Here is an 18,890-nt window from a genome sequence, read left to right on the forward strand (position 1 = left end):
CAGCCTCAGGTTCCCCCATATGTAAAAGTGTTGTGAACATAAAATGATATATATAAAACACTTTGATTTGTTGACCAATTGTTTTCCAGTCATTGCCAACTCTTTATGACACCATTTGGGGTCTTGGCAAAGATAATGGAGTGGTTTGCCATTTCTGTCTCCAGCTCTTTTTACAGATAAAGAAACCTGGGCAAACAGGGTGAAGTGACTCGCCCAGGGTGACACAGCTAGTAAATGTCTGATGCCAAATTTGAAGTCATCCAAATCTATATAAATGTCAGTCATTATAGCTAAGTAACCTTTTGTTTAAACATCTAATTCGGGAGATTTTTTTTTCAAGTCATGCTTTCTTCTCTAGCATTGAAATTCCTTAAGAGTGCAGTGGGTAGTCTCAAAAGAAAGCTGATCTTCCTGAATTTGTTTCTTAACTAAATATTAAGGATTACTGCCAGCCTGCAAAATCATTTCTCCCCAAGAGGATTTTGAAGTGTTTTCTGTTTATATGCAAGAAAACAAAATGGTCTTTGAGAGACATGTGGTAGATGGTTCCCAACCCCCCAAAAAAATGAGGGTGGCTTTCGGACCGGTGCTTGTAACTTCTCCTTTAGTCCCTAAGACAAAGATATTAACTTCCCTCTTCCTAGAGACACTTTTCTACAGGCTTCCTCCTTCTCCTCAGTTCCAAACCAAAATAAGTGAGAAGATAAAGTTTCTCATAGGAAAGAGGGGTGAAAAAGGAGGAGTAATGAGCTAGAAAAAAATAGAGCAGGCATGACACTCTCCAAATAAAACAAGGAAGTCTGGGAAAAAGAAGGGGCAAATAATAAGAAACTTTTGCAGTAAATAAATGGAGACATCTTAGGCCATCCAGCTAAAAATGGGAGCGACAGTTTCTTTTCTCCTCCCCCCCCCCCCACTGCCCTTGTCTCCCTAGCACCAAGCACAGTGCCTGGCAAGTAGAAAGGGATTGTTAAGCACTTAGTGGATTGGATTGTACTCTGAACTCATTGCTCTTGATCACCAAGGTTTGTGCAGCAAAAGGAAAATACTGATGGCCCAGAACACTCAGGAAATCCAGGTTTCAATGCACCAAGGAAATCATTCTCAGGCAACACAACACAGTTTTATCAACTCAAGACTGTAAGAAGCAAGGAAGCATTTTCACCTCAAGAGTAACACTCATAAAATAATTCCCTTTTGCCCCCAATGTAAAGTAGGCTTGAAGACAGTCACTCTTCTGGCCAAGCAATGGCAATAACAATAATAACATGCCACTGATAAAGAAAGTTGATTTCATTTCTTTGACTATTTTTGCACTATCAGAGCACAAGATGAGAAAATAAGGTAAGATATTGAGGGACAGTGAGATGCAGTTAAAAAGTGCAGAGGATCATTATTCCAATGCAGTTTCTGCTTTTTCTGCCCAGGTGACCTTGGGCAAGTCACTTCCCCCTCTAGGACTCAGTTTTCTCAAGTTTAAACTGAAAGGATTCAACCAGGTGACCTCTGAGTTCCCTTCCAGTTCTAAATCCATTCTCCAATAATCTGATTAATCAATCAACAAGTATATATTAAGTGACTATTTTGTGTCAGTCAACAGGCTAGGCACTGCCCATACAAAAACACAAAATGAAAAGTCCCTTCAGTCAAGGAGATGTATGTATGCTCTATCCAACTACTAGCATGACCAAAGCTTGAAAACTGTGTCGAGCCAGTCAACCTAAAGGAATGAATAGGAAAAGAAGACTGGGTTCCTACCTAGTCTTAATCATTTGAGCTCTTCCTACAAGATGGTAGCACTTCTCCTAGAAAACATTATTTTACAACATGACAGGAAGTAGACTGAACAAAAATTCTGTATTAAATACCTTCCCTCCACTTAGTATTCTTGTTATTGAGTCATTTTTCAGTTATGTCTGATGCCCTTCATGGCCCCATTTGGAGTTTTCTTGGACAATGATACTAGAGTGGTTTGTCATTTCTTTCTCCAGCTCATTTTACAGATGAGGAAACTGAGGCAAACAGGGTGAAGTGACTCACTCCGGGTGGACACAAGCTAATAAGTCTCCGGGCTGGATTGAACTTAGGTCTTTCTAACTCCAGGCCCAGCACAATTATCCTCTGTGCCACCCAGCAGAGGGAAGAGAGGCATTCAAAGAGCATCAATGACCAACTGAATCTAGTAAGATTCGGGAAGAATGCAACATCTTCAGCCTCTGTGTAATCCCTTCAGAAAGTCTCTGCCTGAACTTTGAAGCACTGAGGAAAGAATCACCAGACAGAGCAAAAATCAGCATTTTCACAAATAAAATCTTTCTGCCGCTAAGAGAATGCAGGACAGTTCTGACCCTTGAGGAATTCCATAGTTCAAAAACAGAGAAAAGAGAGCTCTGTGTGCTCTACAAAGGGTTAACTCAATCCAACCCCACCAACACCTGTGCCTCCCACCTGCTGTGTGCTGGTTTATTCACCCTCTAGCACTTAAAGGGCAGAGTATGAAACTAGGAACTAGGGAGGGCGGTTCTACTGATTGCTGCCAATGGAGACTTTCCATCAGCCCAAACTTCAAGGGGCCCCTAAAAAGTGGCATTCAATCTGAGATTTGGAGTTCTTCCCTTTCTGTCTTCTTCTATTATTTAAGAAAACATTGAGATTGGATGGGATAAAAAGTTTAGTGGCCCCTAAAGCTAGGCTCAGTACTTTCCATGCTTAGCCCTCACTGGAGAGGTCTAGAGAACAAACGTCTGTCAGGAGTGTTTGTCCTCAAATAGAGTGAATGTGGGGGATACGCTCAGCCCAAAGCAGGTGCCTTCAGAAATATTTCAGGATGAGCTTTTGTTGGAAGGAGGGCCTCAGGAGAAACGGAGGCAACCAAAACATTGAGGACCTTTCTGGGTTGAATGGGGGAGGAGAAAATCACTCTAAAAACATCATAACCCTGCATGCTCCTGCACTCGATAAATATTTGCTCTATTGAATATTGCTTGAGAGTCATGATCTTCCAAAGATGAACTTCCAAAGTCCTGTGAGTCAACAAGTTCTGTTCTCACAAGTCCAGAATTATAGCAAAAACGTGCAATGTCAAAATATCTGGAGGATTCTGGTGGCTTGATAATGGAGAGCATTTGACTTTCAAAGGACACACAGTAACTCTTAGAAGAGCTTTCAGAATACAAATCTATCTGTCCAGCTCCAGAGAAGTGAGCATCAGGGCTTAGGGAAATGATGATTTAGAAGTGGGAGGGGACAGGGGTTGAAAGTAAGCAGTTGTACTGGGTTACTGGCAGCTCTGACAGAGCCTAAAGTTTAGAGAGAGAAAAAGAAGTCCCCCTACCCCCTCAGTGGTTCTGAAAATTGGTCAAGAGTAACAGAATCACCAGTGATCTTCATAAAAACAATAATGGTCCCTTCCTGGACACACTCAGTCTAGAAAGCAGGCACCTCCTTCTAATCGAGGCGAAGATAACTGCTAGCCAACCACAATGCCATCTGTTCTCAACTACCACCACTACACAGATTTTGCTGGTTGAATCCTAACACTTGAGAGGGAGGGGCCTTAGAACTCATCCCGTATGTACACATTAGCATACAATGTATACACATGCAGATCACTTAGACTCAAAAATAAACTGTCAAAAATAGACACCTAAAAGACCTCCCCGTTTTGTCTATTAATACCTCAATGCTGCAGTATTACATAACATTTTTTTTCTATTCTGTTGTGCTAATATGCAAATAAGTGTGCTCAGCCGGGGCTCACAGCTAAATGTACTAATCAGAATGGGTTTGTACCTCCCTGACTGTAAAGGGTTTTTATTCGATCTCTCCCAGCTCTGAAGTCCTATGATTCCATTATTAATCCTTTTTAAACAAAGCTGCTAGCCTTCTGTGACGATGCTAATATCTAGCTGCCATTTCCAAATCACCATATGTACATATGCCCAGAAGAGGGATCTGGGTAGAGCTTCAGGGGGAGTTATTGGGATAGTAGAAGTAGGCAGCATCCAGGGCTACCAGCAGATATGGGCACAAAGACTAGACTAGGGGGAAAAAAACTTTGAGAAAAGGCCACAGGTTTTAACCCAACAGTTTTCTTGATACTCAAAAAGTCCTTAGTGATTCAATTTCTTACCTAGCTCCCTTCCCCATGCATCTGAACACACACACACCCCATGGGTTAATGATGAAAGTACTTTTTACAGAGACAATTGTTTCTTTTTTTTTTTTTAAGGTAAAAACAGCACCTGATCAATGAGGGTTGGGGGAGAGGGACATGTAACTCTATGGTCTAATATACAAACTAGACCAGGGGTTCTGAAGCTTTTGAGTACCAATGGATCCTCTTTGACAGTATAGGAAAGTCTTAAGCTCCTTTCTTAGAATAATGCTTCTAAATTTATAAAACAAAATAGGATTGCAAAAGAAGCCAAATGTTATTGAAAATGAAAACATAAGTTGCTTTTCCATTCAGGTCTATTGATCCCTCTCTTAAAATGCCCCACAGCCCACACACCCCAGGTTAGGAAAAGCAACAGGCCAATAGGCTAAGTAAATTTCATTTGAATCAGATTGTGGATGACCCACAAGGCTATCTTAAGTAACAATTCCAATATTAAAATTAGTCATCTATTTCAAGATCAGAAGAAACCATAGTTCAGAGTATCACAGATTTAGAAGCTGACATGCAGGCACCTCAGAGATCAGAGAATCCAACTGCCTCAGTTTACAGATGAAGACATTGCAGTCCAGAAAAGTTAAATGACTAAGTGTCAGGGGATAGGATTTGAACTCAGGTCTTCTAGCTCCAAATTCGGTAATCACTTCAGACAATCGAGTGTTAATGACTGCCAACAGGATCAGAAACAGTTTAAATATTGAATAATACTCGCACCTTGATTTATAAATCCACCAAACCACCAAGTTAACACTTTCCAGAACTTTTAGAAACCAAATCACCATTCCCCATCCAAATGTTACTGAAACTGGACACGGCTCTGGCTTTGACTTAACATGAAAAGTTTATTTTCCTCCTTGATTCTTTCCAAAATACTGCACATGAAAGCATTATTTCTTCTTTTTGACACACAAATTCCCTAAGGTAGGTCAGCCAGTTACATAGCTGCCTACTCTGAACTGCTACAAGAGTGACCCACTGGGGCAGCTAGGTGGCACAGCAGATAGAGCACCGGCTCTGAGTCAGGAGGACCTGAGTTCAAATCCGGGTCTCAGGCACTTAACACTAGCTGTATGACCCTGGGCAAGTCACTTAACCCTAATTGCTCACTAAAAAAAAAGTGACCCGCAGCAATTGGAGGTAAGGCAAAACCAAAATTGGGTTTCAAAACCTGGAAAACAGGCCAACCTTTCTATTACATAGTCATTAGAACTGAGAGGGACCATTTATTCTGGTCTCTACTTTTTGCAGATGGGGAAACTGAAGGAAAGAGAGGCTTGGCACCTATCCCATAGTCACACAGGTTGCAAATAGCAAAGTTAAACTGTTGAAAGAAGGTCCTGCGACTCTGCCTCTAACTTGGCCATCAGAAAAAATCATCCATGGGATCCTTTGGGCTCCTGAAATAAATTTTGAAGGGAATAGAGGAAGGAGGGGAGAAGAGAAAGACAGAGAATGATGGAGAGACCGGGAACATTTTTAAGTGATTACTACAGTCCCCGGTGCTAAGTGGTAGGGATACAAATATAAGTTTAAAAATATAGTTGCTCTGCTCAAGGTAGAAGATAACACATAAAAGGGAGGCTGGAAATGGGAAGGGGAGAGAAAGGTCACTGGCAAAAAGGTGGAGAAGTACAGAGAATAAGGAGTCAAGCTTGGTGTGAAGCAGTCATGACCTAAGTATTTCATGCAATAGTGGTCTGGGGAAGGGAATCACTGGTTGGAAAAGATGACCAGAGGGTGGAAGCCACCAGCAGGGTAGAAAAGTAGGGGGAGCTGGGGTGAAAGGAGCATAGCCAGGATGTGGCCTTTTATGATGTTATTCTGGGGACTAAAAACCCAGAATTTGGTATTATTATTGTTCAGGGGTAAAAGTAAGTGATACATACACACACACATGCATATATATTCAAACATACCACTAGATAGATATACATTTGTGTATATACAAGTATAGATATATGTATATTGTATGAATGTATGGTGTATATGTAAACATGTATGTGTTTGCATGGTATACTCTCGAGTAGTATAAATATTCATGGCCAACTCTTTGTGAGCCCATTTGGGGTTTTCTTACAGAGTGGTTTGCCATTTCCTTCTCGGTGTATACATATGCATATGCATATGCATATGTATACATATTTATGAATAAGTATTTATGTTTGTGTAAATATATGGTATAGATGTAAACATATGTGTGTATACATAGTATACTCTCAAGTAGTATGTGTATATACATGTTTTGTTGCTGTCCTGTCATTTCAGTCATGTCAGGAATCTTTGTGGCCCCATCTGGGGTTTTCTTGGCAGAGATTTTAGATTGGTTTGCCATTTCCTTCTCCAAACATATATGTATACACATATGTATACATACATACATACACCACAGACACACACTCACACACTACTGAGAGTGCAGCAAGGTCTGTTTGAGTTCTGTATACCGCCGGAGTCTAGCATAGTACCCTGGCACTTAACAGTTGTTTAATAAATGCTTGTGGACTGGTTGACTAATTGATGGAAGTAACAGATTCGAAAGCACCATGATATGTTTAAAACTATTTGGGAAATCCCTCCAGAATACATGCTGGAATAGGTACAGCAGGAAATAAGATGTTCCATAGGATTAAGTATCAATCAATCAAGAAGCTTTCATTAAGTGACTGCCATGAGCCAAACCCAACGCCAAAGTCATGCCAATGTGGAGGCTGGAGAGACGAATTCTACACAAACATGGGATTTCTAAAAATCAGTAAAATTCTGAATTTCTCCAGATTCCTTGATAGAAATACCAGTAGAATATAAGCTCTCAGAGGACAGGGGGTGGGTTTTTTCCTTCCTCTGTATTCATAGTATAATACATTGTACATAGGTATTTAATCCATGCTTGTTGTTGAATTCTATAATTATTTTTTAAAAGTACAATTAAACCGATCCGAAAACCTACTGCCAGTCTTCAAAATAGTGCTGGGGGAAGACAGAGAGGAGAGGAGGGGAGGGGAGGAGGAGGAAGGGAGGGAAAGAGAGGGAGGGAGGAGGGGAGAGAGAGACGCAGAGACACAGAGAGAGACAGAGAGATTGAGAGAGAGAGAACACTCACTATTGGTTGAACTTAAAATTCACAAAAGTCAAACAAAGAGGACTTCCAATGCCCTTACTGCTTTAATAACTATATTTGCCAATAATAATATCACTTTATTTTGCTACAATGGGTGCTGTGGGTAACTCAAGTAGAAAAAAAGAACAGAGGCTACTTGAGATCCCCTGCAGTGTATTCTGAAATAAGAAAGTGAGCTTGCAGATTCAAGGAGGGCATATTCTAAGAAAATCACTCCAGTGTCTGAGAGCAGTACTATCCAACTACAAAGAGCCTTGGGTCATTGGTTGTCACGAACTTGGTGAACATTCAGACAAATAAAACATCTGCCCATCTACAGGGTGAAGTGCTGAAAGAAGAAAGGGCTTGGAAAAGCAAGGGTGAGAAGGAACTTTTCAGTATCAAGATGAATATCCTTCATCACTCTTTTGAGAGCTGAATGCCAAATTCTGACCAAAGTTCTTTCAACTGGATCAAATCAACCTTTTCCTCTTTGGTCTTCCCAATAACCCTCTGGCCTGATCTAAACTGCATAGCAAAAGGTAAAGGGAAGATTAGTGATCGTCCAGTGATATTTTCTGGACTAAAATATTCAAACTGGCTATTTTCACAGGCTAAATGAAAGGCAACGTGCTATGGCCACAAAAGGAATGGATCTGAAATCAGAGAACCTCAGGACAAATTCCATCTGGATGACTTTGGGCAAGTCATTTAATCTCTCTGTCCCTCCATTTCTTCATCTATGAAATCAGAGGATTGGACTAGATGGCCTATTCCAGTTTTAGCGAAATTTTTTTAAAAATTAAGCAGTAGGGGGCGGCTAGGTGGCGCAGTGGATAGAGCACCGGCCCTGGATTCAGGAGGACCTGAATTCAAATCCGGCCTCAGACACTTGACACTTACTAGCTGTGTGACCCTGGGCAAGTCACTTAACCCCATTGCCCCGTAAAAAAAAAAAAATGAGTCTATTTACTATGTGCAAAGTAGAATGCCAGGCACTAGAGACACAAAGATAAAATCTAAAAGGTCACTGGCTCTAAGGGTCACACATCTAGAGAGGGAATGAGCATGCATTTTTATAGGTGTATATATAATACACATGGTAACCCTGAGGGAGTTGGGGAGGCACCAGAAGCTATGGGAACCAGCAAAGGCCTCACACAGAAAGTGGCACATGCAGAAATTGGTGCTTGAGCTGAGTCTTGGAGGAAATTAGGGGTTCCAAGAAACAGCAGTGAAGAAAGAGAACATTCTGGGAGGAGGGCCCAGGCACAGAGAGGAGAGATGGGAGAGTCATGTGTGAAGAACAGTGAGAAAGCTAGGACTTAGGGTCAGAGCTATAACTAAGGCACCGTGACCAGGGCTTCCCCATAGGGCCCCAGTATTTAGAGGGCCACTAATAGCAGGTACAAACAATTAAGCTTCACGCCGAGTCACCAAGACTAATCAGACAAAACAGGAAGCTGCCAGCTGGGCTCTTTGTGAGCCCAGGATCCCACTATAGCCATACAGGTTGGTGTACAGATAAGGAAAACAATTCTCCCTACCAACATTCCAACCTCAAGCAGAGTCCCAGCATCCCATTGCCCCCCACATTAAACAGTCCCTAAATTTAGAATCAGAAGATTTAGATTTGGAAGGGGCCTTTGACTTGTCATCCTGTCAGATAATCTTATTTTACAAATGAGGAAACTGAGGCCTCAAAACATTTAAATGATTTGCTCAATATCACCCAGGCAGTATGTGGAGGACTGAGATCGGAACCCAGGTTGTCTGGCTTCCATATTCAATGTGAATTCCCTTGTACCTGCTGCCTCTAACTATAACATGATGCCTTACTGACCAACTGTGGCCAATTCCTATAAAGTTGGCTGGTTATGCCAATTTGAGGATTCTTCTGCCAGTGGGCTCATTGGCTGCCAGAAACAGTAATACTACCTAATTTCCAGCTCTCTGACTATATTTGTAGCTTTCTAGCAAGATTTCCAGTTAAAGAGAGAACGCAAGCTATAGCGACAGCAAAAGGGAAGAAGCATTTATATAGTGCCTACTATGTGCTGGAATGCCAAGAAGAGCACAATTTTAGCTTCACCAAGATATATTATGGGAGAAGCAAGACCAGAGTGTCTAGAGCCAACTCTTTGCCAATATTTTTTTTTTAAAGTGCAAAATACAATCCACTTTTGGAGGCCCATAGAATTTAATCCGAAGGTATGAAATTCCTGTTTTTCAAAACGTTGCCAGGCAAACTCTCTGATTAATTGTACTTCTTCTATTAGCAAAAACAAAAACAAAAAAACTCCTGATCCTATGAAATGAATAATGTAACATTTACTGAAATACAACTTTGTCTGAAATTGGAGGTTAAAGGCAAACCAGAGAATTTAACTTCACATTTGACATTAAATTCTTTAAAGTGCTTAAATGAACTGGATCAAGAGTAGGAAGCCCTCTGAGTAATTAAGCCATAAATAATCTGCTTCATAATAAAAATGGGAGAGCACCTGAGTGTCCCAATAGAGCAAATTGTGGGAAAGGGGAATAAAAGTATTGTTTTCACCTAACAGATTCCTAAAACTGACCTACTGATGTCTCCACTAAAACTCCAGGCACAAGCCAGTGGTCTAAAATCTGAATATGTCATGGCAAAGTTTTCAAGGACTGAAGAAAAAAGCAGACAAGGCCATTGATTAGCCCTCTGCAGTTATGGAAAGATCAAAGGACGGGCTCATCAGCTGATGTCTGGGATTTTCAAGAAAAAGACTGTAAGCAACATGAGGGCAGGCACAGTGTCTTATCTAAACTCTATCCCTCCTACTCTCACCTATTGATATGTTATTGACACACACAAAAACTACAGTAAATGTCTGTTGAGTGAATGAAAGATGCCACTTATGTGAACCTAGATATGCTTGGTTTTTTTTTTCTGGAAATAACCTAGATTTACTACAATCTCACCCTTGTTGTCTACAAACCTGGATTCACTTCCAGAGAAGCAATTTTTAAGGACAAATGTACTCTTGTTCACTATAAAGTACTATTGCCATTTGTCAGATGTTTCTGCTACTTAACTATATCTCCCTGCCTTCTACCAAGCAATCAATAAACATTTATTAAGGGCCTACTTAGCATTGTGTTAAGTTTTAGGGATGCAAAAATGGGCAAAGGACAGTACCCCACCTCAGGGAGCTTACAATCCAATGGGGGAGATGACATGCAAGCAAACATATACAAAGTAGCTATATACTGGAAATAATTAAGAGGGAAAGCATGGGAATGAAGGGGAGGAGGGTGGTGAGGGAAGGTCTCCTGTAGAAGGTGGGATTTCAGCTGGGAGTTTGAATCCATCCCCATCTAAACACCTTTCACCTTAATCCAGAGGTTTATCACCTCTTATCTGAATGGATGTAAAAGGCTCTAAACTGGTCTTCCTGGGTCTAGCCTTTCCTTTTCCAAAATATTCCCTATGCTTCTGACAAAATCATCTTCCAATGTCACCCCCCTCTCCTATAACTATGTACAGGACAAATCAATGGACATGTATTAAGCCTCCTATGTCCCAGGCACTGTGCTAGGCACTAGGGATTATTTGTCCTTCATTGTCAGAGGACTGTGAAGTCATGACTTGCAATGAAATGGATTTAAGTGGGGGATGGCTGTGCAAGGCCACCAGACTCATTCTCTCCTCCAGAGCCATCTGGGTTCAGTGATAAGATATATATCAGGACAATTGTAGAAGGCCCCACATGTTTAAGGCAATTGGAGTTAAGCGACTTACCTAGGGTCACACAGCCAAGAAGTGTCTGAGGGGAGATTTGAACTCAGGTCCTCCCAATTTCAGGCCAGTACTCTATCTACTATACCACTTTGTTTATCACAGTGCCCAGTACATACTGGGAACTTCATAAATACTTATCCCCCGCCCCTTCCCAAGTCCTGCATTCTTACTTTGTCAATTTACATACCCCAACCTCTTCTACTCTTGGACAGAAAACCTGATCCTCTTTATTATTTTTTTTAAAGTAAAACCAAGATGTAAAGGTTTCCTGCTGTTTCAACAGTACAGAAGTCAGACTACTTTCTTCTTGTGGTTATTTTAGTCCAGGATTCTTCACCTTTCTTTGTGTGAGGACTCCATTGGACAATCTAGTGAACCCTAGCGACCCCTTTTCAAAATCATGTTTTTAAATGCATAAAATAAAATCCTTAAGATTACAAGGGAAACCAATTATACTGAAATACAGTTTTCATAATACTAGAAGTCCCACATTCACAGAGCTAGCTCCTGAAATCTATACTGAGGGTGTGTGAACCTCAGGGGGAAAAGCCTGCTTTAATAGGAAAGGGGATTGGGGTATCCTGCCTTTCATCCCAATTCTGCCACTGCCTGAGTGACCTTGAACAAGTTGAGCCTCAGTTTCTTTTTCTGTAAAATGAAGCATCAGGCTAGATAATCTATGGGGTCTTTCCCAGATTTATATCTATGTTCCTATAGGATAACAACTTTCTTTTTTTTTATATTAAGAAATATTCTTGTTGAACTTTTGCTTAAACCTAACTTATTTCAAAAATGTTAACTTTTCATTCCATTTCCATGAAGTGTTTCCAGACTCTTTTCTTAGGAAAATAGCTTTCTAAAATGCTAATCCTGCAAGCCCTATCTTGACTGCCACACAAAAGAAACCAGCAAATAAGTCACTTCAACTATAGGCAGCTACTTTGCTATTACCTCCTGTGCAAGGCTTAGTGGCTTCATTCATTCATTCAACAAGCATTTTTATTAAGTGCTTACATGCCAGAGATGCAAAGACAAAAAGTTGAAACAGTCCCTCCCTCAAGGAGCCTACATGCTATTAAAGGGGAAGGGACATGAACCCAGAGAAGGAAATAAAATGTATATGAAGTAAATACAAAATAATTTCCAGGAGAAAGGAGGAGACCAGCAAGTTGGAGGATCAACTGAGGTATCCTATAGGATGTGACACTGAGTTGAGCCTTGAAGTAAGGTAGGTAGTGAAGAAGAGGGAGTGCATTCCTAGCACAGGGAACAATCTATATACAAAGGCCAGAAGACTGGAGTTGGAGCATCAAGGACAAAGCCAGGGTAAAACCATTTTGACTGAAACATGCATACATGAAGGAGAGTAATTCACATTAAGCCTGGAAAGGCAGGTTTAAAATACTATCCTAGAAGCAAGTGGAAGCTATTAGAGCTTCTTGAGTTGGGGAGTGACATTGTTAGACCTATGCTTTATGACAATCAATTTGGCAGCTGTGTCATTGGATGGATTGGGAAGGAAAGAGACTGGAGCCAAGAGAACCAAGTTCTTGCATTAGTCTAGATAAGAGGTGATGATGTAACATGAGGGTAGCTGTAATGTGAGGGAAGGAAAGGGGAGGAATTAATAAATGTTATGGAATTACAACCAACAAGATTTGTTAACTAGGCTAGAGGGGATGAGGGAGAAGGAAGAGTCAGGAGGGCTTAAGGTCAGAAAACTGGAAAGATGGTGGTGCCTTTTATAGAAATTCATAAATTTAAGAAGGGGGAAGGTTTGAAGGGAGAGAGATAATGAGTTCTGGTTTGGACATGTTGTGCTTAAGAGATGTCCATATGATTTGGGGCTGGAGCTAAGGAGAGATTAGGAGTAGATAGCTAGACCTGGAAATCACCTGCATAGAGATGATAATTGACCCTTAGAACTACTGAGATCACCAAGAGAATGTAAAGAGAGAAGACCCAGGACAGAGCCCTGATTTGTCCAAGCTCCAATAATATTTAATGACTTCTTTCCCACTGACATATAAGAATAAAAATCTGAGGATGGTGAACTAAAAAGGGTCAATAAAATCACCAAGAGGAGAAAAATCATAATAATTTACACAAGGCATTAAAGTCTAATAAATTCAAAGAAATGAAATGTATCCTCCTAGAACAGTTTTAAGGAATTACACATCAGGCAACAAAATACATGATTTTTGTTGGGGGGAGGTTATCCTATTTTCATCAAAAAGAAGGGGAAAAGAAGTGTAAGATCACAACATCACTGTTCTCAAATTAAAAGGGATGAATTACAAAATTATCTTTAGAATAATACAATTAATAGATATAATAGAGCCCTAATCCCCAAATGAGTGTTTATTTCACAATGAAACCATCCTTTTCCACCGTGCTGCCAGGGACATGACTTTGGACATGGTCCCCATTTCATATAAATCACCCACAAATCCAAATCATATGGCAATCATTTCCATAACCTCCCATAAATGCAAAAGTACCATTCATTGTTATTAAATTAAATGCAGTTAAAAATTCAATTGTAATAGCATGAAATTAACCCATAGTAAGAGTAGGCTCCAAAGGACACTAATTTTTTTTTATTTCAAAGAAAACTCAGCTATAAACAATATCAAAACAGCATCCCAAAACAATTTGCAAAGGAAAACGAACGATTAAGTAGGCTAGGAACTTGTCTGTATTTTCAACTCAAATTTCACTAATATAAACACCATGGACAAAAAAAAAGCACAAATATTTGACAACCAATAAAAGTAACTCAAATTACTCAGTCAATGTTATTGATCTGTATGCATAAAGGGAAGCAATAGCTCTCATTCCAATCAACTTCCATGGAAACATCCATGAGCAAAAATGCCAGCATAAAGCCCTTCGGAACCATCAAAAATAGAGTCTGGTGTCTCCCTCCAATTCCAAAGTATACGCCTCAGGTAGTTAATGCATAAGCTCTCCTCTCTACCCTTCACCCAGACACAGTCAGAACAGATGACACAGCGAAAATCAGTTTCACAACTGCCTGTTATATGCAGTTGCCACTGTGGTCAGTTTCACTGGACCCTTGCAGGAGTCCATTACTGGGTCAGAAATACTTGGAAGATTTTTTGCAGGCCCAGTTAACCAGAGAATCTCACCCATGGTTCAATTCAGCTCCCCCTGAACTGTGTGATGTTTTGTTTTCTCTCAGCTACTACCACCCCCAGCCCCACAGCAGACCTCCCACCCCTCTCATTTCATCAGCAGCTAACAATAAGCATCATTTCAGTGACAGGAAGGGTGGGCACTGTGTTTGCTGTGTTTCGATGCTAGCTACCCTCGGCCTCCCCCAGATTTTCAGAAATTGAGATCCTCTTCTTTTCAACACAACTTTGGAAATCACTTGCCCTCATCACAGCTCATCAGCTGCTTTTCCCCCCTTTCCTTGCTTTGCAGCATTAGAAACATTTATTTTTACATTGCAGACCGAAATGGAAAATTAGACTGAAACTATAACAAAGTCAAGAGCTGTTAATAGTACTTTTTCTAAAGCAAAAAAATAAATAAAGTATATATTATATATATCTATAATCTTTATATATATATATATATATATATTTATCTGCCCTCTACCTTCCTCAACCAAAACAACAGTGTTGTTTTGCTTCTCTCTTCCCTTTACAAAAGTCCACCTTAAAGCCAAAAAGAAAACCGAGAAAAAGAACTAAAGGCCTCAAATCTATCTAGTCAGGTTAGAAACAAATTGTCTAATGGGGTCTTTTGGATTCAAGGAAGGGAAAATCTATAGTTCTATTCAGAAAACCTCCTCATTTCTTCCTGTGATTTAGTGATTAGAGACCCTGTCCCATGATATGCATCCATTTCCTAGAAGCGCCTAGTAAACACAACAAATTATCCCTAACCACTGCCCCTGCTCCTTCCTACCCAGCCTGGTTCCAGGGGCATGCTTTCACATAATCCCCATACCTTGCAAATGCCATTGAAAACCTCCTGGGTCTCTGTCACCTGGCCCAATCTGATGTCTCAGGCAGCAGGAACGTACTTACAGGTGCAGGCCACGACTCCGATAACACAGGAGGCTGGGTCCACCCCCCGCCCCAGGCTGCTCCCCATGATCCTGGCTGAGTCAGAGCCAGCCTCCACATCGCATTGACTCAGTTGCCTCTCTGGTCAACTAAAACACTCCCCATGGCCTTCCTCTGGGCCCTTCCTGCACTAAGCAAAGACCATCTAGATCTCGACCCCTCATCCATTCAAAGCAATCATTCTCCAGTCTGCTCCTGGCTGGCCCAAAGCCACTGTCCTGCTTGCTACCTTCTTTAACCCACCCAACCGCAGTAGTTTTCCTCTCTGGCCCCTCTACCTTTCCTGAGGAGGAAGAAAACCCAAGAGGCCCCTTGTCCCCTTTCGGAGGTCAATGCCATGGGTACTTACCTTGATGATGCTACTCCTACGCGGGATGCCACCCGGCTTGTTTTCCCGCCCCACTACTGGGGTCCCCAGGGTAGGGTGGTTTCCTCGAGAAGGGCTGATGGGCTTCCCAGTCCTGGGGTCCTCCCCTAATACCCCAAGGGTGCAGTCTCCGTTGGAAACCCCGCTGCTGCTGTCATAGCGTGCTCTCCCCGAGCTGACGCCACCGTCACCACCTCCACCACCACCACCTCCTCCTTCTCCATCTCCTGCTTTAAAGGCCACCTTTCCAAGGACAGGTCCTGGGGAGGTAGGCAGGCCCCCGCTGCTGCTGGCGGCTCCCCGGCCGAAATCTGCCATTAGTTCTCTCCGGCAGCGGCAGCCCAGGACAGGGAGATCCTCTTCTCTCACTCCTGCCGCTGCCGAGGGACTGCTGCTGCTGCCGCCGCCGTCGCCGCCGCTGCTGTAGCCTCAGCCCCTCCTCCTCTGACTGCTGCTTCGACAGCTTCTTCCGCTTTTCTTTTTAATTTAGATTTAAAATGTGTGTGTTTGGGGATCTGCCTCCTGCGGAGTCACAGACCTGGAAGCTGGGTTTTCCTAAGGTTCCTGCATAGGAAAAATGAAAGAAAATGTCTTCATTGCTATTCGCAGCAAACCTCAGGCTTTCAGCCCCTGGGAGAAGAAAACAGCCCCCCCACACACACTCTGAGACACGCAGGCAACACATCAAAAGCTGACCATCTCTCCTTGCTGCAGGCTCCAAAAATAACACCATCCCAAATGCTACACTTTCCACTCCCTTCCCCACCCCCACGGAGAGGGGAACAGAGGCTGAGGAATCCCTGCCGGCTCCTTTCTTCCCCCTTCACTCACCAGAGCCCAGCACATACATACACACACATACACACAAACCAGCGTCAGATGCTCTGCCCCCTTCTCCCAAGCTAGAGGCAGGCATTTCTGCAAAAAGACATCCAGGCAGCTGCTACTGGGGCTCGTGTCTCCCCATCAACCGTAAGGCACCGGGTAAACAAACAAACTTACAAGGAGTACATCCTTGAGAGGCGGCTGGGGCCCGAGGAGTAGAGGCTGCCTCGTGACCTTCCGACACCCCCTCCGGTCTCTCAGCCCCGGATCCCGGGACTCCCCCCGACCCCGAGGTTAGGCTGGAAGAGAAAGGGGCGCGAGGCAGAGAAGGGACTGCCCTGCCCGGGAGGGACTGCCTGTCACCGCAGTGACATTTGTAGGGCGTCTGGTCTCGGTCCAGTCAGTGGCACTGAGACACCCGTCAAAGAGCAGAGGGACAAGGTCGGGGTTAGGGCACTGGTCCGCTGGGGGAACTTTGGCTCGGGGTGTCGGGGTTGGCGGTGCCTGCCCTCCGCTCCCCAGTAAGTGAAAGGTTGGAAGCCCTGCTCCTGCTGCCGGCCAGCCCTCACTCCTAGATGCCTCTCTATAGACTCTTCGCTGCCCCCTGCAGCCACTACGCAGTCCCAAACCAGGGGCAGGCGGGCAGAAGCAGTCTTGCATCTTGTCCCGGGCTCCTCATCCCTCCCCCAACTCCACCGCTGTTAGCACCTCCTTGGCCGAGCCCAGTGGCCCCCAAAACCCAAGACCTACGTCTTGGAAGGAGAGCGGGGAGAGGTTCCTGCCTCTCCATCATCCCCAAACTCAGCACACAACCCCGGCGTCCGGGGCCGCGATGTTAACTCCCTGCATATCCCACCCGGGTACCACTCCACACCACGAGACGCTAACCCGCCCCCCTTTGCCGCCCTGGGTCCCAGCCGCTATCCCGTCAAATTAGCCCGGGCCTTCAGTGTCCTGATCACTCAGTCCCTCTACTACTGCCTGGCTCCTAGCCCACTCCCATCTGGTCCTTAGTCCTCCATCCTCCTGCCCACACTTGCCCTCATGCTCTCTTTCCAATCAATCCATCCCTCTGCCTCCAGCTTGTCCCTAAGCACACCTCCCATTCATCCATCCCCTAGCAGCCGGCCTGCCCCCATGCTCCCCTCTCTACTCCTCCCCATCCATCCCCAGGCTCCACACATCCACCTTTCCCCTTCCTTCCTCCCTCCTTCCCTCCATCAATCACTCCTGCCCCCGGCCCCGCCCTCCCTCCATCCCCCAGCCCCTCTGCTCCCGCTCCCCCCAGCAGTCACCGACCCCAGACATCTCCCCGCCCCTTCCCCGGCCAGCACCCACCTAGGGGCCGCCCCCTCTCTCCCCGCTGGCGTTCGGGGTCTCCGGCGTCCCTCCTCTTCCTCCCGCCGCGGCCGCCGCGGCTGCAGCTGCTGCTGCTGCTGCTGTTGCTGCTCTCCCCGAAGCCGGATGCACAGAGCCCGGTTCATCTGGCTGCGGTGGCCCCCGCGGCTGCTGCTTCCCCCCGCTCCTCCTCCTTCCTCGGGCTCCCTCCGGGGCGGGCGGAGAGGGCGGAGAAGGCGCTCCTCCGGCAGCCGCGGCAGCGGTAGCGGTAGCTGCAGCGGCAGCGGCAGCCCCAGCCCCAGGAGCGGCAGCAGCTGCGGCCGCCGCGGCCCGAGCCCACCCGCCCGCCTGCCCGAGCCGGGACGCTCTGCGCCAGCCCGCCCGCCGGCCGTCTGTCCGCCCAGCCCTCGGGCTCCCTGCCCCCAGCCTCCGGCCCTCCCTCCCTTCCTTCCTCCCTCCTCCTCCCCTCCCCTCCAGGGGCGGCGGGGAGGGGGACGGGCACCTCCCCTTCCCCGCCCCCGCCCCCCTCAGCTGCAGCTGCCAATCAAACAGCCCGGGTGGCGCAACGACGGCGCCCGCAGACCAGCCTCCCCACGTCCCTCCTTCTCTCCGTGCGACTCACACCCCGGCCGTCCCCTCCCCGCCCCGCCCCGCCCTCCCGGGCCCGCGGGTCCCCCGGAACCTCTTCAAGAAGCCGGCGGGGCTGGTTGCTAGGAGAATGTCCCTGAAGGAGCCCGAGATCCCGAGGCGCGTTGGTTGGAGTGGAGGTGTGCATGTGGGGGAGGGCACACGCCCCATCCACTGCCCTACTGAGAGCCCTCCCACCCCAAAAAAGCTCCCAGCTGCTCTCTTCCTCTTCCCCATGACACCCTTCTCCCCATCAAAGAAGCGAGCTTGTCAATTTGGGGGGGGGGCCTGGAGAAGCTGCTTCTCATCCTTAGCCCCCTCCTCACTTTTCCAAGGACTCCAGTTGGCCTCTCTCCCCACCCCAGCTCAGCCCAGCCCCACAAGCCCCCGGGTCTGATCCAGGCCACATTCACTTATGGCCAATAATTGATCCTTAAAGGAATTGGGATTGAAGAAAAAGAAAGTTTTTCACTAGTGAAAATTGTGAATTGATTTATCAGCATTGTAATCTTAGTACCCTTTGAAATCAGGTTGGTCAGAATGAGGGTGCAGTCCTGGGACAGGAGCTAACCATTCCTCCT

General features: G+C 44.9%; 1 protein-coding gene across 2 annotated transcripts in view; it reads right to left on the bottom strand.

The window, feature by feature from the left end:
- PLCL2 (phospholipase C like 2) overlaps positions 1 to 18,021 on the bottom strand; it is a 235,879-nt gene extending 217,858 nt beyond the window's left edge. Inside the window, exons 1-2 of one of the 2 annotated variants that reach the window (XM_043966908.1) lie at positions 17,683 to 18,021; positions 15,502 to 16,083 (exon numbers count right to left, since the gene is read on the bottom strand). In XM_043966908.1, coding sequence (XP_043822843.1) covers positions 15,502 to 15,837 — 336 coding nt within the window. In that variant the 5' untranslated portion in view covers positions 15,838 to 16,083; positions 17,683 to 18,021. Of the gene's footprint in view, positions 1 to 15,501; positions 16,084 to 16,521; positions 17,498 to 17,682 lie in introns of those variants that run through there. The other variant, XM_043966910.1, reaches the window with a different exon arrangement.
- Positions 18,022 to 18,890: the final 869 nt, after the last annotated feature.

This window comes from Dromiciops gliroides, chromosome 5 (assembly GCF_019393635.1).
Source record: "Dromiciops gliroides isolate mDroGli1 chromosome 5, mDroGli1.pri, whole genome shotgun sequence".
Classification (NCBI taxonomy): domain Eukaryota; kingdom Metazoa; phylum Chordata; class Mammalia; order Microbiotheria; family Microbiotheriidae; genus Dromiciops; species Dromiciops gliroides.